At 49.9% G+C, this 23,956-nt stretch overlaps 1 protein-coding gene and 1 pseudogene across 2 annotated transcripts in view; both read right to left on the reverse strand.

Moving 5' to 3' along the window:
• Nucleotides 1–7,193: 7,193 nt before the first annotated feature.
• The window catches only part of CLSTN3 (calsyntenin 3), a 28,772-nt gene continuing 12,009 nt past the window's right edge, over nucleotides 7,194–23,956 (reverse strand). The window contains exons 11-18 of the mRNA XM_080658605.1: nucleotides 23,130–23,287; nucleotides 22,845–22,993; nucleotides 18,064–18,290; nucleotides 17,596–17,766; nucleotides 16,608–16,753; nucleotides 16,251–16,386; nucleotides 8,423–8,625; nucleotides 7,194–8,170 (exon numbers count right to left, since the gene is read on the reverse strand). Coding sequence (XP_080514731.1) covers nucleotides 8,030–8,170; nucleotides 8,423–8,625; nucleotides 16,251–16,386; nucleotides 16,608–16,753; nucleotides 17,596–17,766; nucleotides 18,064–18,290; nucleotides 22,845–22,993; nucleotides 23,130–23,287 — 1,331 coding nt within the window. The 3' untranslated portion in view covers nucleotides 7,194–8,029. The remainder of the gene's footprint in view (nucleotides 8,171–8,422; nucleotides 8,626–16,250; nucleotides 16,387–16,607; nucleotides 16,754–17,595; nucleotides 17,767–18,063; nucleotides 18,291–22,844; nucleotides 22,994–23,129; nucleotides 23,288–23,956) is intronic.
• On the reverse strand, nucleotides 13,001–14,474 carry LOC308243232 (annotated as a pseudogene). The gene has a single exon. The product of its transcript is annotated as an uncharacterized misc_RNA (transcript).

Consider the following 23,956-nt stretch of genomic DNA (forward strand, 5'->3'; position numbering starts at 1 on the left):
CGGCACCACGGGAGCAACCGTGAGTCTTAAAGGGGAAGAGCGCCTTAAAGGGGAAGTCTGGAACCGCTTTGGGTGCTCTTATAAGGATCGCGGACTCCAGGACTTATTTGAAGGGAAGCTCAAAGAAGAATGGAACAAGGAGGGGCTTCCTTAGCTTTGGTGAAAGCCGAGGGCGCTGGATCCTAGGCTCAGTTCATTCTGGCTCTTCCCTTGGAGGAGCACCGTATAACGCGGGATTTGCGAGGTTCAAATCCGGGGCCTTCCCCAGCCTTCTAGGCCTGTCCCCTTCTAAATCGCCCCTAGCTGACCGTGTACAGTCTCCATGGAGACAGGAGCTGGCCCTCAAGCCCTCTGCCACCTCTGGGTAGTGGGGAAAATAGCACTAGATGATGACAAATTTCGTAGACTAAAATAGGGTCCAACGCATCCTGAGACCTCAAGCTGGTAACCTAAGGGGAAGGTGCCCAGTGAGTCATTCCTCTTCCCTTCTCCCTCCCTCGCCACTGGTCACGGTCACCATGGTGACCTTACTCACACTGCTCCAAACTAGGAAAGCACAGACAAGATGCAAGAAATGATTTTCAATCACGGATTAAGCCTCATACCCCACCATATGCCACAGTAGTGGCTCTGGTGTCAAACTTCAAGGTCACTGAGAAACCCTGAAATCTCACCTGGCTCCAAGACCAAGGGAATCCTGGTGTCATGCAAAAGGGCAGGAGGTGCTCAGGGCTGCTGGTAGATGAGCAGGCATGGGTTAGTGCCAAAAGAACAGAAGTCCGAGTCCAGCCCAAGATGCAGGAGGGGAGATAGGTAGACAGCAGGTGGGCACCCTGGGCCAGGCTGTCCTGCAGATTGCAAAGGTGGAGGCTCCAGGGGACTCGGGAGGCATGGCTGTGTAAACTTATTTTGGGGAAAGTAGAGAAACTGCTCCAATACATCAGGGAAACAGAATGGCAGGGCAGGCCTGAAGATTACGCAAAAATTCTCCTTTCAGAGGCCCTAACCCAATACCCTTTCCCCCCGGTGCACAATGACATTAGTAGAAGGAAGGCATTTCTGTTGGTGCAGATAAGCTAACATCATGACATTAATTCCAGACGTGTTTCTCATTTTCAGTCCAGTAGTCATATATGCTTTCTTATTATCTTTACAAACAGTTATTTGGGACACAGTGTTGCTTTAGCCCCAGTCCAAAGGTTATTTTGTCCTGTCTTAACATTCCAAAGGTTTGAGGAATAAGTTCATGTGGGATGGCAGCACCAACTCCATTTTACAGTGGCTTTATATTATTTTTCTACATACCAATGCCTTACTTAAAAAGCTCTCATAGCCAAGATTCTGCCCATTTTGAGGTGTGACCAAAAGACCACCTGTTTGAACTAATCTGTTTTGTATTAACTGTAGTACCAGGTCAGCTTTGCCCATCCAAATCAAGGTCACCCACAGAAGTTGGCACCCAACGGCCTGTGAGCTCTTGTTTGTTAAGAACTTAGGGGCTCCCATTGCCAAAGCCCCTATCTATTAAAAAAATAACCTCGTGTCTGTTTAAAACACACTGGAAACTATAAAAATAGTCATTCTCCTATGGGCATTAGCCACAATACGCTTCTGTAAACTGTCAAGGAGAAAAAAAAAAAAATCCAGGTGTCTGACTCCAAAGCATGTGTTCAAAACCACAACCCCATGCTGCCTGGGCTTTGAATGGAAGGAACTTTAGGGATCTCTTAGAACTTCATGGTTTTAAAGATCCCATTTACTGTGGCTAGGGATGGTTTTGTGATAATAATAGCTGGCATGTTATGTGCTGATTCTGAGTTATTTCAGAAAAAGTTCTTATTTAAGCCTCACTCGACCCTTTGAGGAAATAATTCCTCTTTTAGGTGATGAACCAACGCTTAGAGAAAAAGACCAAGAACAAACACTAAGTTGCTGGGATTTGAACAGAGGCAGGGCTGATAGCAAAGCCCTCCTCAGCCCTGCTCCCCATGACCTCTCCTGGCAAGGGGGCCCTCTGTGCTGTAGGATTTCCTCAAAGCAACAAGATGGCTCGTCAAGAGTAGGGCCCTGCCGAAACCGGTTTGGCTCAGTGGATAGAGCGTCGGCCTGCGGACTGAAGGGTCCCGGGTTCGATTCCGGTCAAGAGCATGTACCTTGGTTGCGGGCACATCCCCAGTGGGAGGTGTGCAGGAGGCAGCTGATCGATGTTTCTCTCTCATCGATGTTTCTAGCTCTCTATCCCTCTCCCTTCCTCTCTGTAAAATATCAATAAAATATATTTTAAAAAAAAAAAAAAGAGTAGGGCCCTGAGGGCCTGACCATTGTGGCTCAGTGGTTGAGTGTTGATCTGCAAACCAAGAATTCATCAGTTCGATACCTGGTCAGGGCACATGACTGGGTTGTGGGCTTGATCCCAGTAGGGGGCATGGAGGAGGCAGCTGATCAATGTCTCTCTCATTGATGTTTCTATCTATCCCTCTCCCTTCCTCTCTCTCTCTCAAAAATAAAGAGTAGGGGCTAGGGGAGAGGGTCCCTGGCCCTGGGCTCTGTGAGGGGACTGCTAAACTATCAGGAGACTAGGTAGCATGAGCAGGCCTAAGTCTACCTGGTACCCTGGGACTTTGACCAGTTGTCATCTGGAAGATGTATTACCCTCTCTTCGCTACTTCATGCCTTTGGGACTTAGCCCTCCCTGTAGCGCCATGGAATGAAGGAAGACTGCTCTTCCTTCAGGGGCCTAATTAAAATTAGAGGTCTTCTCAAATGTTTGTTTTGCCCACTAGCAGCCTCTTTCCCCAGAGCCTGCCACGCTGCAGCCCATGGGGAGACCACTGTATAATCGTAACTGCACATGTTTAAGGGGGAAAGACCACACCTGATGAGGAGACAGGAGAGGGCTGCAGACCTGAGGTGAGAACTTGGGAAATCTGGGCAGCTCTTTGAGACTGGATATTTGGGGCTGGCATTCCCTTATCCTTGTATATTAGAATCCTCACCCAGGCATCGTGGGATTTCTACTCCTGTTTTCTCAAAGTCAGCTCCACCACATCCCAGAGTCTCCATCACCCCCTCTCCCCCTACCCACTGTTGCTAAATTTAAATTCTCATCTGTCCTTTTCCTGTAGGAAGTGGGGTATTTTAAGGGAGCAACAGCGTGGTGCCTCAGGAGATGCAGTGACACCAGTGCTATGAAAATAATCCTGCTAGCTCCTCCTCTCTATCTGTCAGATGCCTCCACCACCTGCCAGGGACTCGCCCAAAGGATGCTGGGTGAGGAGAGGGTTCCCAGGAAGTGGAGTCCAGGAAACCGGGGAAACCATACCCGCAGCACACAGAGAAACAGAGTAGACACAAACTCATCCTTAGACACCCCTCGGAGACATCCCAGGATCTGAGGGATTCACCAGGTCAACATATAGTCCAGAGGAGTCCTGAGGTATAAGTCTGGGGGATCTTCTAGGGGACACACTTTGGGAAGCAAACATGGATATTACATTCTGAAAGGTATGTAAGGTCTCCCATAGCTCCTAGAAGACCGAGAGCAGAAGTGTCATTCTTTTCCTACCCAACAAAGTCCCCAGGGTGGGGGCTAGTGGGTGGGGCAATGGAGGTTTCCGAATTCTTGCTGATTGGTGCATCAGCCTGAAGGTTGCAGGGTGGAATGGGCACTCCTGACGTGTGCAGAGCCTTCCGTCATTTACACACTACCAGTGTGTGTGTGTGCCTAACACCCGGGAAGCACAAGGGTGAGTTTTCAGGTCTCTGGTCTGGTAATAGGAAGGACACACTTTGTTCTTGAACTCATGGTTACCATATCTGCCTCTACAGCATGGCTTTTCCCAAGGGCATAGCTCTTTGTCTTGCATCTTTTGGGAAGCTAATTAATTTTCATTGCAGAGAGAGGATTTCAGAGGAAAACATCCTTCCAGTGCAGAAGAATGGAGTCAGGCCAAAGGAGATGTGTTGGCTACTTCGAATTAAATGGGAGTAGGTAAATTGGAAAAACTGCCCAAGACCAGGCACCCTGAGGCTTGGCCAGCTTCTACTTGGGAGGTTATGGAGCAGCATTCCAGGAGATCTTGAGCAACGAAATAAAAACCCATTTGGACTGCTGCCTGCTGTCTTTTCTCTGCCTGGTCAGAGTTAGCATCTTGCCTCATGCCTGATTCCGTGTGTGTGTGTGTGTGTGTGTGTGTGTGTGTGTGTGTGTGTGAGTTCAAGGTCTTCTCCAGGCCCCCAGGCCCCTACGTATACCACCACCCCCACCACAACTCACAATGCCTCTACGTGTTCAATTGTCATAGAGGGAGATGGCAGTAACCATATACTGGGATCTGGGGTGTAAGACATGAGGGACAGGAAAGGTTACACCTATAAGACATAATCAGTGATCAGTGGCTCTGATTCTGGAGTCTCCAGGAAACTAATGTAGAATGGTAGGTTTCAGAAGAAACTCCATCCCAGAGGCAGATGATCCAGAAAGGCCAGGAGTCTGGCTGAGATTGGCCAGATGCTAAGAAAAACTCCACGCTGCCATTTGCCATTCTATGCTGCTGATGTGTGTCCGTCAAGGGGGGGACAGCTCCCAGTGAGCTCTCCCTCTCCCCTACCTGCTCCATAGAGGTGTGGCTTGAACTGGAGGTGAATAAGGACCCCGTGCCTACGTCTCAGCCACAGTGCATGGGCTCCAAGGGCAAGCACAGAAATAACGGGATGCACTTGGCTTCAGCTCCATGGCATGGGAAGCTGTGGACTCTGAGACCAGGGAGGGTGAGGATGAGGAGGGATGGAAAAGGGGCGGAGAATGATATGAACACACTGAAATTCAGGACAACAAAGTCTCTCTCATGCCTCTCTACCTATTGAGCCATTACCTGAGTCTCTGAAGGACTCTGGCTGAACAGGTAGAGCTGCCTCCCACATGGTATTGCCACAGACACAGAAATGTCAGCTTGGCATACAGATGGCCCCACCACAGGAGAGACTGCCACAGGGCATCTGCTTGGCCACCTCTGTCCTCTATGCACTGACCTCCCAGGCCAGAGGTCACCAGAGCAGCTCTCCTCTCCCCTTCTACGAAGAAGTCTCAGTGTGAGAGCCACACACACCACCTCATTCATCATTTGTGGAGCCCCTACTATGTGCTGGACCCTATATAATTTGCTGAGGATACAACAAATCTGGTGGTGGAAACAGACATGTACTGCAGTCTAGTAGGAAGTGCTGTGATGGAGGCATAAACAAAAGGTGCCAGAGCTCAGAAGACTTCCTGGAAGAAGCAACATTGGAACTGGGTCTTCAGTGATAAGTAGAAGATTGCACACAAATAGAATAGATAAGTAGAATCCTATCTAATAAAAGAGTAATATGCAAATTGACTGTCACTCCAACACACAAGATGGCCACCCCCCATGTGGTCAAAGATGGCTGCCCCCATGTGGACACAAGATGGCCACCACAGGATGGCCTGCAGGGGAGGGCAGTTGTGGGTGACCAGGCCAGCAGGGGAGGGCAGTTAGGGGTGACCGGGTCGGCAGAGGAGGGCAGTTGGCGGCAACCAGGCCTGCAGGGGAGCAGTTAGGCATCGATCAGGCTGGCAGGGGAGTGGTTAGGAGGGGGTGATCAGGCTGGCAGGCAGAAGTGGTTAGGGTCAATCAGGCAGGCAGGTGAGCGGTTGGGAGCCAGCAGTCCTGAATTGTGAGAGGGATGTCCAACTGCTCGTTTAGGCCCAATCCCTCGAAGAGTCCCAGATTGGAGAGAGTGCAGGCTGAGCTGAGGGACACACACACACCACCCCCGCTCCGTGCACAAATTTCGTGCACCAGGCCTCCAGCAGTTAATAAAACATAAACACACAAAGGGGAAAGAACATGCTGGGCAGAGGGAACAGTATGTGCAAAGACAAAGGCAGGAAAGAGCGGGGTGAATTTGGGGAAGTACTAGTGGTCTGTGTGACCAGGTGCACAAGAGAGGTGGCAGAGAGTGGCCAGGGAGGGAGGCAAGGTCTAACCCCCCTGGGTTAAGTGCCACCCACAAGGCATCAGAACTTGACTCTGGCAGTGATGGGAAGGAAGGGAAAGTTCTAAGAGGAGAGTGGCATAGCCAGAATTGCACTTTAGAAAGGCCACTCAGACCCATATTCAGGCTGGAATGCAGTAAGACACCAGAGGCAAGGAGAACAGGCTTACCAGTATATTGACAGGCTTATATTGAAGCAACACAGCAACAGCAGTAGAAGAAAGAGAAAGGAAAAGACATGTTGAGAGATTTAAGGGGTAAAAATGACAGGTGTCCTCACCATTTGGACATGAGGTGAAGGGAGAGGGAGAAGCCTAGACTGACACCCAGGTTTCTGGCTTAGGTAACTGGGCGAAAGGCGATAGGGAGAGGTAAGCAATGATAGAGCAGAATTTGGGTTAAGGTTGAGTCTGAGGCACAAGATGCCTGAGTAGACATATCAATAGGTAATTGTAAATAGGGGCCAGGAAAGAGGTCTGGGTGGGAGAAATACATGTGGAAGCATCCACATACAGCTGGTAGTTGGATCCATGGGTAAGGATGGGGCACCCAGCAGAAGACTGGGCACTGGGTGGGGCATGGGATGGGCCAGTGATCTCCACCTCCATCCCACCGGTTAAGAATTCCAGAGAACATTACTGATCCTCGAAACCCCTCATCCCACAGAAAGGAACTAAGACTTGGACCCCTGGTATTTCCTGGGGCAGAGACAGCACAGGAAGGATGCTCCATTACAGGTCCCTCTTCGGAAACATGTCCATCTCATTACTGCTCCTTACCACCTAGGGGACATGTCTCAGAGACCATTCTCTCTTGCTACAAATGGCAGGGCTGCCTGCGCTTACCTCCTGGACTCCTGGGCTAGGAGCCCATGTGCTCCAGATGGAATGTTCCAAGAGATGGAGAGGGACTGACAGTGACCCCACAATGTCCAGGCATCTGAAGCATCCCCTGAATTACTTATATTTTTCAAGGGAGTGCTGAGGGAAGAAGACTTTGTGAGCCATCTGACCTTGCCTTACTTCCTGTGGCCTGGCAACCTGGTGATGGCACCCAAGACAACCAGTCCTGCCCACCTCACCTCAGCCCTGCTCATACACCCTAACGGGCCCTGAGACCCATGGGCCCGCCTCCTAAACAGTGCCCACATGGGATCAGACAGGCAGGAGGCAGCTCACGGTGCTTTTTTCTGGTTGTTTTATTTGAAAACCCTCAGGTATGTCCCCTCCCTCAGCACACCCATTCCCCTACCGCCACCCCAGGACATGACAATGCCACACACACACACACACACACAAGGCTGTGAGCTGCACATGGAACACAGGGGCTGTGCTCACGACAACATGAAAAAATATACATTATATATAATACATCGGGGCCCCCACTCCCGCTCCCACCCCCACAACCTGGCCATGACCGGGTCATGTAGGAAGGGGAAGGGGCTGTAGAACTTCACGCAAGGACAGGAGAGGAAAGAGGACAACAAAGGAAGGAAAGTGGGCGCGGTAAAGAAGCAGGGGTCCCCAGAGTGAAACAGAGGTGGGGGATCATAAGAGAAGCAGGAAGGCCCCATGGTGGGAACTGGGGGGAGGAAGGCCTCATGGACAGGAGAGTAGGAAAGTGTGGAATAGAGGGTTCCTTCAATCCCACCGCTGGCCCTTGCCATTGCTACTGACAGCCCCCCAATACAGAGCATGGCTAGTGGGGGGAGAGACAGAGACATAGGTGAGCTAGGGGACAGCTGCTCTGAGGGGCAGAAAAGGCAGCCAGAGTCTTCCACTGGGGGTAGCAGGGGAGCCCAGAGGCATGGGAGCAAGGTGGGTGGGGGGATGGGGAGGGTAGACTCCAGTGGGGCCAACTGGAATTTTTAGATTAAAGGATGCCTCAAGCTCTCTCCCTCTTGGTCTCTCTTCTCTCAGAATGTCCTTCTCTCTTTTCTGAGAGTGTCTCTGTCTCACCAGGGCAGAATTCTCTCTCTCTCTCTCTTTCTATTTGGGGAGGGGTGTAGGCCTTAGTAGCGGTGTGGGGGGGTCTCAATGATGCGTCTCTCATCGCTGCTGGGCGAGTCAGCTGCCTCTGAGTCACTGCTGTCCTCATCCTCTTGCTGGCCACCGGCAGCCCCCGCCACACAGGCTTGCCGATTCTGGTAGGACTGGAGAAGGCAGGAGTGGAGAAGAGAGGGGCTCAGTGGCCTGACATACCCCAGAGCCTCTCAGCCTCCCTCAGTCTCCTCATCCCACCCCTCTCCCACCTCCTTCCCCACACAAACCTTTCTCCTTTCTACTCAGAGGCTCTGCCCAGAGCTTTTCCCCCCAGGGCCTGGCCATTCCTTAGAGGTCTTCGCTGTATATGCTGCAGCTGAATCTTGACCCTTCAGACCTCCCCACTCCCCAGAGCCACTTACCTCCATGGGGTTCACGATAATGGTGAGAGCAGAGTCATCCCAGAAGAGGTCAGGGTCCTTGGGGTCACTGGAGGCCCCTGGGGGCCCACTGGCTCCTGAGACACGGCGGTGAAGGGAGTGGATTCTCACCAGGCCCAGGATGACCATGAGCACCAGGAAGCCCACACACACCACAATGATGAGAGTCGCTGCACTGGGAACCACTGTGGGGAGAGCGTGCGGTGAGCAGATGGTGGCCAGGCCCACCTGAGGGGATTCAGCACAGGGATCAGGGAGGGGGACCCTGGGCAGAGGGTATCTCTGAATAAGAGAAGAGAAGATCCATGATGACTCAGAAGAGGAGACTACCCTGGAGAAGCTGGAAGAAAAATAGAGCTGGGAAGGACTAGAGACCAAGAGAGAAGCTGTCGGCAGAGTGGCTGCTGCTAGAGAGACAGAGGGAAGGAGGTGTGTAAAAGTGGAGGCAGGCAGGTTGGGGAAGGGCTCCCAGCCCAGTGCTGTCAGGAGCAGCCTTATTGTCAGCGGGGAGAGGGCAAGGTTTGGAACCTGCCCAGGTCATCCTCTCAGGACCACTTGGCCTAGGAATGAGCTGCTCAGTGCCCAGTGGGAGGAGGGAGGCAGCCACATGGGCTTAATGGCGTGGGAGGAGAGAATGTCCAAGGCTGGGACAGGTCTAAGGGGCAAGGAGCAGCCCCTTCACTTACCCACCTGGATTGGACTCACTCCTGCTGGGTGCTGCCTCCCTTCTCCTCATGGGCTTAGGGCTCCTGGGCCTCCGGGGCCTCTGCTCCTCCCTAACCTCCCTCTGAGGTACACCCCTCCTTGCTTTGGCCCTGCCATGCCTCTGGTCCTGCAGCCCTACTTTGAGGCCCAGGCTCAGGGGAGCATGGACCTTGAAGGGCAGTGAGACATTGAAGGGCATGTGGACTCTCACGTGGACCCTAGAGCTGATGGCGGAAAAGCAGATGTGCATGCACAGGTACATGCCCAGGAAGACAGTGCGGGTACACAGCTGGACAAAGGTCGCCACACACTGCACCCGAGCCAGACCTCTGCTGGCCCACACAGCTGCCTGCACCAGCCACCTGGCAGCCTGCTCACACACCAGAGTCAACGGGATGCGTCTGAGGGTCTCCAGAAAGGCAGCGAAGAGCCATAGGTGCAGCGTCACCCAGCTCCCTGCCAGCTGGGCACACCAGGCAACCCCCTGAAGGAGGATGTAAACAGCACAGACATGGACTGTGAGGGCCACAGAGCGAGCAGCTGTGAGCACAGCCCTGCCCACCCCCTGCACACACACAAACAGCCCTCGGAGAAGCAGGCGGAGGCAAAGCAGGAGAGCCCACAGCCCCAGGGATAGCAGTTGGAGGCAGAGACCCCACACATGCACACCCAGGCCCAGGGCCCTCACAGGCAGCTGGGTCACTACACCCCACATGGTGCACATCCTGCCCACTGTCTTTGCTCACAGCAGCTCACCCGACCACAGAGGCTCCATGAGGCCCAGACTCTGAGCAGTCCTGTTGCTGAGGAACTATTAAATGCATGGGACACACACACACACACACACACACACACACGTTATGTTCCGGTAACAGATATACCTCCTGGTCCTGAATTTACCCTCAGCCTGTAAGACTCACATGTCAAGAGACAGAGCAGAGCGCAAAGAAGCACACAGCACAGGAGCCCCACACACGCTGCTGCAGTCCCCTGCTTGCGGCAGCCAGCACACTCATGCTGCCACCACACACACCACCACGCGCTCCAGGGCCAACCAGGTGTGTGAAGAATGCCCTGCCTGAGCAGGCACACTCGCTTCACACCTCCCTGAGGCCACCCTGATGGCTCTCTGCCGAGTTGGTCCCTGTCCCGACTCATAGCCCACTTGGAACCACTCTCCAGCTAGAGCTGTCTCTGCCTAGCAGGGCAGGCAGCCTCCCTGGGCACTGGTTCCAGGGCAGAGATGAGCCTGGCTGAATCAGCATTTCTCAATGGCCTGGGCATGGGGGAGGAAGGAAGAGGGAGACAGAGAAGACCTTTCTTCCCATCTGCGGGAAATAGTCCCTCCCAAGTCTCCACACCAATGAGCAAGATGGAGGAGGTGGGGGGGCACCAGCAGAATGCCCCTGTAGCCAAGCCCAGGCTCTAGAAGGAGTGGAGGCCACAGCAGGTAAACTTGCTCTGGGCACCATGATGACAAGACAAACCTTCTGGTTTGTGCCTTAATCAAATGCATTTGGTCCTCTGAGACCCCGGCCTGGCGAAGGAAATCACAAGTTGATTGCCAGGACTAAGAAATGATGCAGGAAAGACAAAATGCCTACACTCTATCTATAGGCTAATGAGCATGGTTCATTAGTTTAAAATGAGCAAGGAGGCCAGCGAGATAGGAGGATTTTTAAATTAGCTACAGACAAAAATCAAGGGTTTAACAACGAAGCAACCTTTCTTGCTGCATTAGATCTGAGCAGTTACCTCTGGCCTTGAATGGCCTCCATAGTCAACATGAAAGGGTGTTTTAGCAAATGGGCCATGTGAACTCCTGGCTTCAACTGATGGTGAGAACACTGTGGGGAGCCCTGTCCACAGCGCTGCGTGGTGCCCCCTTTGTGAAGACCATCAGGAGAAACCTCTTTCTACCCACGGTCCCAGGGCTTCTCCTGAAATTCTGCTTGGCTCCTATCCTATGACGTTCATAACTTCTCAGGTTCCTCTTTGCTTTAGCGACAAGGAAGCTCAGAGTCAATATTTGACCCACTCTCGCAACTGCACAGTCTCTGAGTATTTTATGAACTGGTTTTATCTTATTCTTCTTTCATCTTTCTGCCGCACTTCCTGATTCATTTTCTACCTTTATCCTATTACATGGTAGGTCTTTCTGAAAAGCCTTGTAGGAAACAAAGTAGGGAAATGGTTCCCAAACCTTGCCGCACATTGGAATCACTTAAGAATCTTTGAAAACCCTGATGCCTGGCTCCCACTGCCAGACGTTCTGATTTAACTGGAATGGAGTGTAACCTAGGCACCAAACAGCTCCCCAAGTGATACTGATGAGCACCAAACTTTTGGATGACTAGATAAATACTGCCTTCATCATTTTGTCTCACCCTTCTCAGACAACCTTATTCTCCCTAACCCAAATTGCCCTAAACCACCTACCCACCCCCAATATTCAAATTCTCATTCTTTCTCATAACCACACAAAATTCCTTCTATCCTTCAAGGTCAAAGTTCAAACTCTATGTGCACCACAAAACATTCCCTGACTGCCCCCCTTCACACTGATCTCTGTTTTCTGATGCTCTTAGGAACTTCAGGGAAATCTACCTCCTATCTCTTTGGAGGAAATGGTATCTCTCACTGCTTCTGCCTGGCTAGAGGAATTTGACATTGCAAAGCCATAATTCTATAATACCACTCTTGGAATTGGGTGGGGGAGAAGATGGACTGCCTTGAGGAGGGTTTTATGAAGTGGATCTCCTGGTAAGCTCAGGAGATGTCATCACAATGACCCCAGGTAAACTATGAACTCTGCACAATACTCAACCCAAAATAAAGGGGAAAGCAAAAGCAGGCTGCCGCCGCTCTCAGTTAGGATCTCAGAGCAAGCTTAGTTGGCCTGCACATCAGCTCAGAACAGTGGATGGGGAGGTGAAGTGAGGACAATACTTACTCACCCTGGAGCACCGCCAGCTGGGGAGGATGAGGGTGAGGGTAGGAAGTGCTGGGGTAGTTAGAGAAGGACCTCCCCTGGGACCTCATGCCACAGAAAACAAAGACTGAAAATCTCGACAGGCCCAGCAACAATGCCAACAAGGAACTAGACTGAGCTTAATCTGTGTAGCAGGAACCAGTATCCAACCCAGACAAGGTTGAGTGTGCCAATTCTGAGGGAAATAACTGGAGAAAGAGCTAGGGAATCATGAGAAGAAGAAAGAAGTTGGCCCTGAGGGTCTATTGAACACAAACAGGTTTAGTTCGCTCACATCTCTCTACCAACTAAAGGCCAAGCGAAGCCTGGCCATCATGGCTCAGTGGTTGAGCATTGACCTGTGAACCAAGAAGTCATGGTTTGATTCCTAGTCAGGGCACATGCCCAGGTTGTGGGCTCCATCCCCATTGTGGGACTTGCAGGAAGCAGCCGATCAATGATTCTCTCTCATCATTAATGTTTCTATCTCTCTCTCCCTCTCCCTTCCTCTCTGAAATCAATAAAAATATACACTGAGTGGCCAGATTATTATGATCTCTGAACGCATAATAATCTGGCCACTCAGTATATATATTAGAGGCCTGGTGCATGAATTCGTGCATGGGTGGGGTCTGGCCAGCCTGGCCAGGGGGAGGGGACATGGGCGGTTGGCCGGCCTGCCTGCTAGTCGAACTCCTGGTTGAGGGGACAATTTGCATATTAGCCTTTTATTATATAGGATATACACTGAGTGGCCAGATTGTTATGCATTCAGAGATCATAATAATCTGGCCACTCAGTGTATTATTTATTTATTTATTTATTTATTTATTTATTTATTTATTTATTTTATGACTTGAGCAGACTTTATTTTGCAGGCAAGAATGCGGCAGACAACGTGAGGGTGATCATTAAACTGAGCTCTCAGTGGCGAGGTGACTCTCTGCCAGAATAGGGCTGAGGCAACCTCTGGTTAGAGAGGTCCAGGTTCATATCTAAGAAGGTGTACACGTTGTAGACATGATGCTGGAGGTTCTTGTAGGTAGTGTTGTCAAATGGCTCAGCAGGAGCGGCGGCTGGTGCGGCAGCTGGTGCAGGCTCCTGTGTGTCCTGCTGGTCTCCCACTTGGGTTGCTGAGTCTTCTATGATTTCACCCTTTGCCTCAAGCTTTAGTACTATTGTCTTTTCATGGAGAACGTCTTTATTATGAACAGGAACTGGCTTCAAATTTTTCATTGGTGCCTGATCTTCCAAAATCTCTTTGTTAGCCTTTGAGAGTCCTTCTATTGCCTGCTTCCCCCAATTTCCCATTTTGAATGGGAAAAAAGGTAACTCCCCATCAGGCTCTGGGACTTGTTTTTCTAAGCTTCCTCCTCTGGTCTCAGGAGGAGTTGCTTGCAGCTGTCGTCCTGCGGTGGTTTCTTCTGTCAATTGAGTGGGCACTGGGCCACCACTCGGTTGTGTAGATAACCCTGATTTTGTATGGTCAGATGAAATTTTTTTACCTTCAAATGGCTTTTGGCTTTCATCTACTTTATTCGAGCTAACTATTTTCTGCAGGTTTTTTTCCTTTACATTTTGCTTCATAAACTCTTCACCTACTTGTGACTTGGGTACAGTGGGTTTTGCTTCATCTTTCTGGTCCTTTAATGGCATAATGGAGGTCCCTTTCTTTGCCTGACAGGGTTTTTCTGGCAAGGGGAGGTCCAGTTGTGGCTGTGGTGACCAGGTTTTCTCTTTTGTTGATAATGAAATTTTGGAGGCTCTATTTTCAAAGGAAGGGGAGGCCTCCAATTTTGAAACCCTTTCTTTGCCTTTGCTCATCAGTTGAGAATTAACTTCTGAGCCATCTTTCTCCTCGTCAGACTCTGAATCAGAGGAGCTGGATGAAGATGATGATGAAGATGAACTGTCCGTCACTCTCTTGCTCTTCTGAAGAGCTTCTGAATCGGAGCCCTGTTTTCTGAATGAAGATGCAACTTTTTCAGGAAACTCTACCAAAGTCTTTCTTGACAAAAACTTTGCAACCCCGTCATCTGTGAATAGCACGTTGTCACCAGGGTTACGGCTAGCTACTGTCCCACCTTGATTCACAATTGATGAGTAAGAACTGGGTGACGTTAAGTTTTTAGATAATTCAGCTGCTGTTGGAGTGGTTAGTAGCTTGCCCCTCTTTTGGGTCCACTACATTTTTGGTGGACTTTGTTTCTTGGAATTTGGTGGCAGTCCCTTGTCACTCTTTCCTGTTTCTGCAGAGAGAGAAGCTGTAGACACAAGTCCTCGAAACACTTGTTCTTCTAGAAGCAGAGTCTTCAGCGCACCGGCTCACCCTTGCCGCAGCAGAACGAAGGCCGCCATCGTGGTGACTCCGAGGCCAGCCGGCCAGAGCTCAGTGTATTTTTTTTAAAAATGGAGTGAAGCTTCTTGGAACCTCTGCAACTTGGTTATGCCTTGTATTCCCTCTTCATCCCTATTTCCACCTGCTCTGCCATAGTGTCAGAGTAAAACACTTAAAAGGGCTTCTGCAGAAGAAAGAAGGGAGGCAGTACCAGGGATGACAATACACAAAGGGTAGTGTAGCAGTGGCCACTGCCCAAGGCGAGGAAGCCAGACTGAGTAAGAAGCGCGGGGAAGCTCTAGAAAATATTGAGGCTAATAATAGTGTGTGTGTTTTTTAAGCATCAAATATAAATGGAGAGAGTACGAAGTGCACAGGCTCTGGAATTGCTGCCTGGATTTTAATCCTGGCTCTATCACTTTCTAGCGGTGTGATCTTAGTAAAGTATTTAACCTCTCTGGGCTTCCCTTTCCCTGCCTTTAAAGGGGATAATTCTAGTACCTATTTCATTTGCTGTTTGTAAGGACTAAATGAGTTAGTATGTGTAAAAGCCCACAAGCATAGTGCCTGGTACACATGGATGTGTTTGCTGATGTTATTACTAAGTATACTGAAGAGAGTGCGGTACTTTCAGGGTAGTGTTCACTGACCAAGGACTTCTTCCCACAAAGCATTCTTAGAACTCTTTAAGGAATTGCCTTCAGAGCCTGTGATACACCTTTTGACGTTTTTTCAAAAGCGACAAATCTGTGCCCTTGGAGAGTAGGTTTAATGTTTAAAAACGCAAAATGACATCCGCGCCAACTCTGACAAAACTGGATGCTGAAGTTGGGTAATATTGAACTGGGCCAAGAGCATGGTGCATCCAAAAAAATAAAATAAAATAAGTGCAACCTCATCAATGGGCTTTGAAAGCAATCAAAAACGGGATTTAAAAAATCATTTTTAGCAATATCAGAATAATTTTGCAGCTTTTAATAATGTGGGGGAAGACTCATTTTATAATATTTGGTATAAATCTCAAGTTGCAAAATAATAGGATCCAAACTTTGTAAAAAGGAAAAAAAAATGGGGATAGGAAAAAAACTGGAGCATAATATACCATATTAAAATGGTTTCCTCTCTGTGATAGAATCGGGGCTGAGTTTTCTTCTTTACACTTGCAGTTTCTGGTTTCTCTGCTATTAAGCAACTCTTACTAGTACATGGGAATTTGAAAATTGTGTCACTGGTGAAGGACCATGGCCAGGGAAGGAGATTGCTTTGAAGGGCAGCACCTCATCTGCAATTTACACACTTGCTCATTTGGATTTAGAAACAGTCTTATGACTTTGTCCATAGCACGTGATTACACATGTAATAGTGCCAACTTTCCCCTGGGGGATAGGAACAGTATACTGTAATTCTTTTAGATTCCTAATGGTACTTTAGGACAGTGTTAGTACATAATAGGTGCTTAATAATACTTGATAACTTCACTACCAAGGGTCCCTGGGCCCAGGGCTTATGGATATTGTTGTGGGAGGGCAGCAGGGACAACAAAGGCTTGGCCTACCCCTCTTACTGACTTCACGATTCCCAGCATGAGGGCCCCTGCAATGACACACGGCGCACGTTCTTCACAAGGGAAAGGTGATGATCCAGGGGAATAAAGGAACTGGAATACAGCCTTCAGGTACCACAGGGAGCAGAACCTACTGCTCCACCCTGTCCTCCCCTCCCAGGGGTGGAAGGGGCGGGTGCCTGTGCCCAGCCCCGTCCCCTGCCACCTGCCCACCCCGCACAGCCTTACGTACTGGAGTTTCGGTGGGAGCTGGCCAAGCTGTGTCCAGCCATCTCAGGAGGAAGCAGGTGACCACGGTGCAGGAACTGCTGGGAGCTGAGCACGTGGCTCGGGTGGGCAACCCGGTTCATGCTGTGCAGGACATTGACCTGGGGAGGGAGGGCTTGGTGGGCACGCACTCCTCCCCAGGTCCAACTCCATCTCCCGAAAGCCCTCTCTTAACCACTGCCCCACAACTGCTGCTGCTGCCCCACCCACCACCGGGGCCAGGAGTCCTCCCTGCTGTCATTTCCATTCCCACCGCCTATCGGTTCAGTCCACTCCACCCTGGCTCCTCCACCCTGTGGAAGGAAGGAGACTCTCTAGGTACCTCTACGATGAATTCATTGCTGGAGTAACGACCATTCATTTCTGAGCAGGAAAGCCGGAATTTCCTGGCATAGAGGGCAGCTCCGTGCCGCAGCCTATAACGAGCCTGCCTCAGGATCTCTTCATACACAGTGATGCTCTCCACCCCTGGAGGACGAGCAAGCAGCTCAGTGCAGGAGTCAGCGAAGAGGCCCAGGGCGGGCTCTCTCTCCGACTCCCACCAGCCTAGAGTGGGTTACTCCTCCCTTCAACTGGAGTTCTCAGAGGAAGCGATGTCCCCTCTGCCCACTCTGCCCCCTTCCCCCCCCCCCCCCCACCCAACACCTGGCTCTAATGGACTGGGATGGGCTGCATTTCCTGCTCTGGTTTCCTCTCTAATGCTCTGTGGCTTCTGAGTAGGGATGGAGAGAAGGAAACCAGGATCCTCTGCAGCACATTAGGGAGGTGGCAAGCAGGAGAGAAACAGAGAGAGGAGGAAATTCAGAAATCACCAGGGAGGCTCTGGAAGGGACTGGGAATGGGAGGGAACTGGTGATGCCAATCAGCTTCCACCCTCCCTTATGGAGGATCCTTTGGAGAAGAGCAGGCTTCCTTTGGAAGTTTCCAAATCATTCCCACTAGTTAGATGACCTCCTAACAGAAAGCTATGCTGTTTACATAAGATGAATGAGATGGAAGACAGACAGGATGGCTGGTATCAAACAGCTAGAGAATTAGGAAGCTAGTCAAAGAAGGCTCGGCCAAAGGAGAGGTGGAGGTGAGCCAGGCTGTAGAGAGAAGAGGGAGAAAGGACCATGTGGAGCCTAACCTTCAGTACATCTCCTCCAGGGTCAATCTAGAAGCCAAACAATCTTCCAGGCTGGGAAGATGCAAAATGTTACTTGGCCACAACCCTGGACCTGGAAGGGGGACCCTCTGGATTTCCTCGTACTTGATCATGGGGAGGAGAACACACAGAAAAAGAGGACAGGCTCTCGGGCCCCACTGACCAGCAATGGTGATGTAGGCAGACGTGTTGGTGAGCTCCAGCCCTCGCTGCTGCAAGGATGCCATGTCCAAGAGCAGGCTTTCTCTCTCCGGGTCTAAGTCATCCCCCACCAGAGAAATCTCACAGCCGTCCAGGTTGTGCACAATCTCATCCGACATGCGTGTATCTGTCACTGTATTGGAGAGAGTCAGGATCTGGGTCAGAGCTGAGGCCCACCTCATGGCCACTCTTCCTTCCCTTCCAGGGTCATTCCCTGGAAGTCAGCTTCATTTTCAAGAATGCCATTACCCAACAATTTCCATCCACCTGTGAGCCTCCTACTGGCTCTTCTTCCTAATGGTAAGTGGTTCTAGTCAAGCAAATGCAGGATGAAGTTGCTGCTCACATCCAGCCCCAGATTTTCTCCCTCACTCCGGTGCCAGACAGGGACCCTCCTCGGGATGATCTCACTCCCTGGAGTCATCCTTACCTGTTCCCTGCCAACTCTCATCCTTTTTGGCCTCCACCTGGTGAGAAATGGAGCAGGTGATTTGAAGATCTGGGAACAAAGCGACCCCCTCGGATCCCTCGAAGTCCACAGCTGGGCGGGCAAAGTGAGCGGTGCCACTCAGCAGGATCTGGGGGGCATCGGGCTGGAGGACAACCACGTAGCCCTCCACTTCGGGGATGGAGACGCAAGACTCTTCACTGAAGCACCTATGTGAGAAATGGGGAGAGGCAGCTAGGACCCCCAAACCCCTCCCTTATAATCTATATTCTGTTTCATTCCTCTGGGCCTCCACCTCTACATAGAGCAGCCCATGTGGTGAGGGGAGGAAAGGGGGATAGTGTCTCTGCACCACCACCATCACCCCCATCACCCCCAGTAGTAGAGCTCAAGAGAGAGATACTGTCTCTCATGAAGATGCTACTGCAAGAAAGACAGGGGCAGAAAGTCAGGCAATCCTAACCTAAGGGGATGACCACATCACCAATGTCTTACCGCAAAATTATGGAACATCTGGCAAACTTGTATTTTACAAGCTGAGCTTACAAAAATATACATACATACACACACAGTTCTTTATCCAAGAGTTGGTGTGTTTTTTTATAGTGTGTTTAGTACAATGTCTGGCAGATATATGCCTCAAAGTATACTACCACAAAAGGAGGTGGGGACCTATCAAAAGATGTTTGCCGTCTTGATGAGTCTTCTGTTTACTCTCTTTTAATATCAGAGTAGCACACTTTGGTAGGTGAACTAATCTGATTATTTGGGACCTGCATCCACCTTCCCATGAAGCCTCGCTGATCTTGGTGCCAATACAAACTCTCCCTAGAAAACTCAGCCAGGCTGAACCAACCAACAGCACAGCAGCTCAGGAACATGCTCCCAGGATCCCCGCTCGCCCAATCCTATATTCATCCTATCTAATAAAAGAGTAATATGCAAATTGACCATCACTCCAACACACAAGATGGCTGCCCCCATGTGGTCAAAGATGGCTGCCCCCATGTGGACACAAGATGGCCACCACAAGATGGCCAGCAGGGGAGGGCAGTTGTGGGGGACCAGGCCTGCAGGGGAGGGCAGTTAGGGGCAAACAGGCTGGCAGGGGAGCAGTTAGGCATCAATCAGGCTGGCAAGGGAGTGGTTAGGGAGTGATCAAGCTGGCAGGCAGAAGCGGTTCACACCACCCCAATCTATAATAATAAAAGTGTAATATGCTAATTAGCCCAGATGTCCTTCCAGATGAAGCTGGGGCTGCGAGGGAAGCCTGGGTCCCAGGCGGCCGGAAGCCTGGGTCCCAGCTGCCAAAGGGAAGCCAGTGCTGGCAGCCAGGGGAAGGAAGGCCTACTCTTGCATGAATTTCGTGCATCAGGCCTCTATTTTATTTATAAAGAAATGTCCCCTTGAACAAGGACTCTTTTCATAAAGAAGTTGCTAATTCAGGGGCAGTGCTTATGGCCCACATGCTTATGCCAACTGAAATGATTTTGCTAAGAGGACCATTATTAGTGAGCCTGAGCATGACCAGCTTGACTGTGGGAGCCAAAAGAGAGAAGGGTAGCCTCAGCAGACACAATGAGCTCAGAGCCCCTAAAGGGACCAATGCCCACGGCTTACTGAGCTCCTGTGCCACAGGGAGCGGGGGCCTACAACAATCTGTATGGTCATGCAGAGGGGCCCAGGTCAAAGCCTCTTGGAAAACAGTCCCAAGCTGATCCTGGGAGCACAGCTCCAGCAGACATTCCCACTTCGATGAGCAATCCAAAGGGATGCAAAGGGGAACAGGGCCCCAACCCAAAGGCACCAATGATCTGGTTGAGAGATTAGATATGGTGCACAAACCTCAAAACAGGGGTAATCGTGGTCACCATCACATGAGAGGAACAAGTAAAATCCCATGAGAAGTCAGAAAGGGAGAGATTATTCCTGGCTATAATGGGGACAGGACATTTGGCAAGAGAGGGTAGGGACAATCAAGAAAAATAGCAAGTGAGCGAACCTTTCAAGGAAGGAGGGCTTTACTTCACAGAAGGTGAGGAGTATACTCAGCAGGTAGAGAAACAAAAGGCAGGAAAGGCCAGGACCAGATGGTTGAGGTCTTTGAGTGCAATTTTTGTGCAGTGGGCAAAACAAAGCCATCAATGTCTTTCTCATTAGAGAAGTGATAGGACGAAAATTCTGATTTTAAGATCACTAAACTAGCCTCAGGGAAAAGGGGAAACTGAAGTTAGAATACTATAGATGGGTCACCTAGTTAGAAGACTAGGGCAGTAGGACAGGTGGGAGGGAATTAAGAGCCTGGGCTGGAGTTGTGATAGTAGAAATGGAAAAAGAAGAGACGGCCCTGGCTGGAATGGCTCTGTTGGTTAGAGCATTATCCCATGCCCTGAAGGGTTGCTGGGTCCATTCCCAGTCAGGGCACATACCCAGGTTGTGGGCTCACGAGTATGAAAAGCAACTGATTAATGTTTCTCTTTCACATTGATCTCTCTCTCTCTCTCTCTCTCTCTCTCTCTCTCTCTCTCTCATCAATGATAGATATATCCTTCAGTGAGGATTTTTTTTAAATACTTATTTAAAAAAGAGATAGATTCCAGACAGCTGGCACAGAGGTGACCTGGCAACTGATGGGGCATGGAGGAAAAGGACAGGGAGGCATTCACGATGACTCATAAGCTTCAAGACCGGTGATTGCAAGGATAGACACACCATTACAGAAATAGAGAATTCAGGTGGGAAAGCTCGTCTGGGCATTGAAGTTCATTATTTCAGCTTTAGCTCTCTTTTTTTGAGGTGCTGAAAGAACTTCTAGATAGAGATTATAGCAAGCTGGTAGAAATTCAAGAGCTATGGAAAAAAGGACAAAGCTAGAGAAAAAGATGGGGTAGCATCTGTTCTGGGGTTAATGCCACAAGTAGATGGGCTTTCTAAGAAAGAGATTAAAAAAATAATAAAAACGGAATGGTTGCATTAACCTGGCTTTAAGTGGACAGAAGCCCAAGAACTGAACGCTGGAAGTTAGGGAAGCCACCTGAACTAGGGCAAGGATATGTGTCAGAGAAAAGAAAGTGCTGGTAGCTATCTGTCTCTCCCTGTTTTCTCATTCACACATGCACACAAATACACAACCCCTATATTTTCTCCCACAACCTCAAGAAAGTATTAGGGTAGCACTAACCAACCACATGGAAGCACTAGAAATGGAGAAATGAGAGTTCGTTCTTTCTTAACCTCAGAAAGAAAACAACTGTACTAAAGGATCAATGTCAGTTCCCAGCCCTTGGATAAGCCTCTTCCCTGGGCACGACCGAGGTCGGAGGGATTCAGATAAGCCCATCAACAAAGGGGATGTCAACTCCTCACCCTGTGGGACTACGCTTGCAGAGCTCCACCCTGAGCTAAGAGACAGCCCTCCCTTCTGACTTGGTCCTTGGCTGACTGAGGAGGATTAAGCCCTTCTTAACTGGATGACAGCCCTCTAACACCTAGGGTTCTGACTAGAACATGATGGGACACATCCTCAGCTCTGACCTGTGCCCACATGACTTCATTCACCTGTGGCCTTCAACTCCACTTCGTGACCACACCACAGACTAGCAGCCAGATTCCCAAAAGCCCCTGCCCCTGCCTTCCACTGCTCTAATTGTGAGGCCTGATCATTACACCCAGTCACTGCCTAGGGCTCAGAGTTCTCTCATCTCTAAACCCACTCCCCTCAAGATAGGGACAAGTCAGCGGTATTAATCTTCATACAGCTTATGGAGAAAATGAGGCAGAGTAAAGAAGAGAATGCTTACACAAGAATCCTGTCTCCTACATTGTGTAATCCACCCACTAGATGGCAGTCTCTCCTAAAAACTGCCCCATAAACACAATAAGGGGTGAAAATGCCCTTATAATAAGAGCCAACATTTGCAGAGTAGGCACTCTGCCAGGTGTTTGATCTGGATTATATCATTTAGTTATAACAATTCCATGAGTTACATTCTATTGTTATCCTTCCTTTATAGCATTTGTTCGATGTGGAAAAGCTAGTAATATCTGTGTCCATAACTATTATGCTTTCATTACCTCTCAATTAATCTGTATTTTTAAACACCAATATACTTAAACCTTGAAGTAATGTATAATTTTTCTTTTAATTAACAATTTCAAAATAATTCACTTAAAATGCAAAGGTCAGCAAACTTTTTCTGTGAAGGGCCAGACAGTAAATATTTTCAGCTTTTTGGCCATACAGTCTTTGTCCCAACTACTCAGCCCTGCCATCACAGTGGAAAAGCAGCCATAAACAATATGCAAATGGACGGACATGGCTGTGTTCTAATAAAACTTTATTTACAAATACAGGCAGCAGGCCAGATTGAGACTTAGATCATCCAATTTGACCTTGCAAGAGCTTGATGAATCAAGGTTAAAATAGGTGAAGCAACTAGAGCTATTTGCCTGATATCTTCAAGGCAATGAGTATTGAGTCAGAATTAATATCAGCTCTCCCGGCTCCCAATCCAGTTCCTTCCCTATCCCACTTTACATATCAGCAGAGAGGCACCAAGAAGTTTAAAACCCCCAAGTCCTGGAAGTGTGGCTCAGTGGAAAGAATAATGCATCAGTTGCTGGGAAATCAGTCTAGTCCAGGCTATGTCATCCGAGCAGGTCAAGTGTCCTCTCCCCATCCATTATCTGAGTTACCCTGACAGCCAAAGGGTTCTGACAGTCTGTCCCTACTCTGTGATTTGCCCACCCCACCCCACACTCACTTGACGGCAGTGGTGAGGCGCAGGGGCCTGACGCCAGGCGTGGCAAAGCGCAGAGTGTTCATGTAAGCCACATGCTGCAGGGCATGGTTGAAGGTCTCCACATCATCCCCCTCCAGGGTGAGCAGGGACTGCGAGGGGTTCACGTGGACCTGGGTCCCAGACACAGACACAGCTGAGAGCAGGCCCAGGAGGCAAGAGAGGAAGGGAGCCGAGGTAGAGAGGTGGGACAAGGTTGGGGGTCAGGGGGCATGTCTGGAAGGAGAGGGCTGGAGGAAGGGGATATACCTTCATGCCTTTGCCCAGGCTCTCGAAATCCCTATAGTCCAGCCCCTCCCGACATGCATAGAGGCACTCGATGACCTCGCGGCTCTCCAGGCGGCCTGAGCGCACGCTGAAACCAGCCAGGTAGCCATGAAAGTAGTGGTGGATCAGCAAGGGGTCTCCTAGGGCAGGAACACAGGGGCAGACGGGAGGTGAGAAGAAAGGAGGAATAGAATAAGGAAAGGGACTAAGAGAAAAGGAAAAGAAAGAAAGGGCAGAAGGCTTGAGAAAGAAAATACAAAGGAGAAAGGTGGAAACCAAAAGAAGGAAAGAAGAGAGATGAGAGAGAAATGAGGCTAAGTGGGAGACTGGAGAAGGCAGACAGAGAATCTATAATAATAAAAGCGTAATATGCTAATTAGACCAGACGAAGCCGGGGCTGCGAGGGCCGAGACAAGCCGCTGCAGCTGCGAGGGCTGAGCTCCTTGTATGAATTTCGTGCGTCGGGCCTTTCGTACAGAATAAAACAAGGGGAGAAAAAGGTGAAAAATAGAAGCAACAGGAATGAGAAAAGCTTCCAGGACAGGGAAAAGGGGAAGAAGAAAAGCAAGACCTAGGGAGGAAAGAGGAGACACAATGAGGAAAAGGAGGAGACTGCAAGAGAGGGCATCTTCAGAAGCATGCAAGGAGACCAGGGTGAATATGTGTGAGCTTCACAGATGCCCAGATCCTCCTGTGTGACTGACTCCCGCCTCCTGCGTTTCAGCGAGAGAAACCCTTCACTTCATTCTGTAGGCAGGATAGGACACCCAGAATCCAGCCAAACTCCATCTGGCCACTCACCTAGGAAA

The sequence above is a fragment of the Plecotus auritus genome, assembly GCF_963455305.1.
Source record: "Plecotus auritus genome assembly, chromosome: 3".
In the NCBI taxonomy this organism is placed as follows: Eukaryota; Metazoa; Chordata; class Mammalia; order Chiroptera; family Vespertilionidae; genus Plecotus; species Plecotus auritus.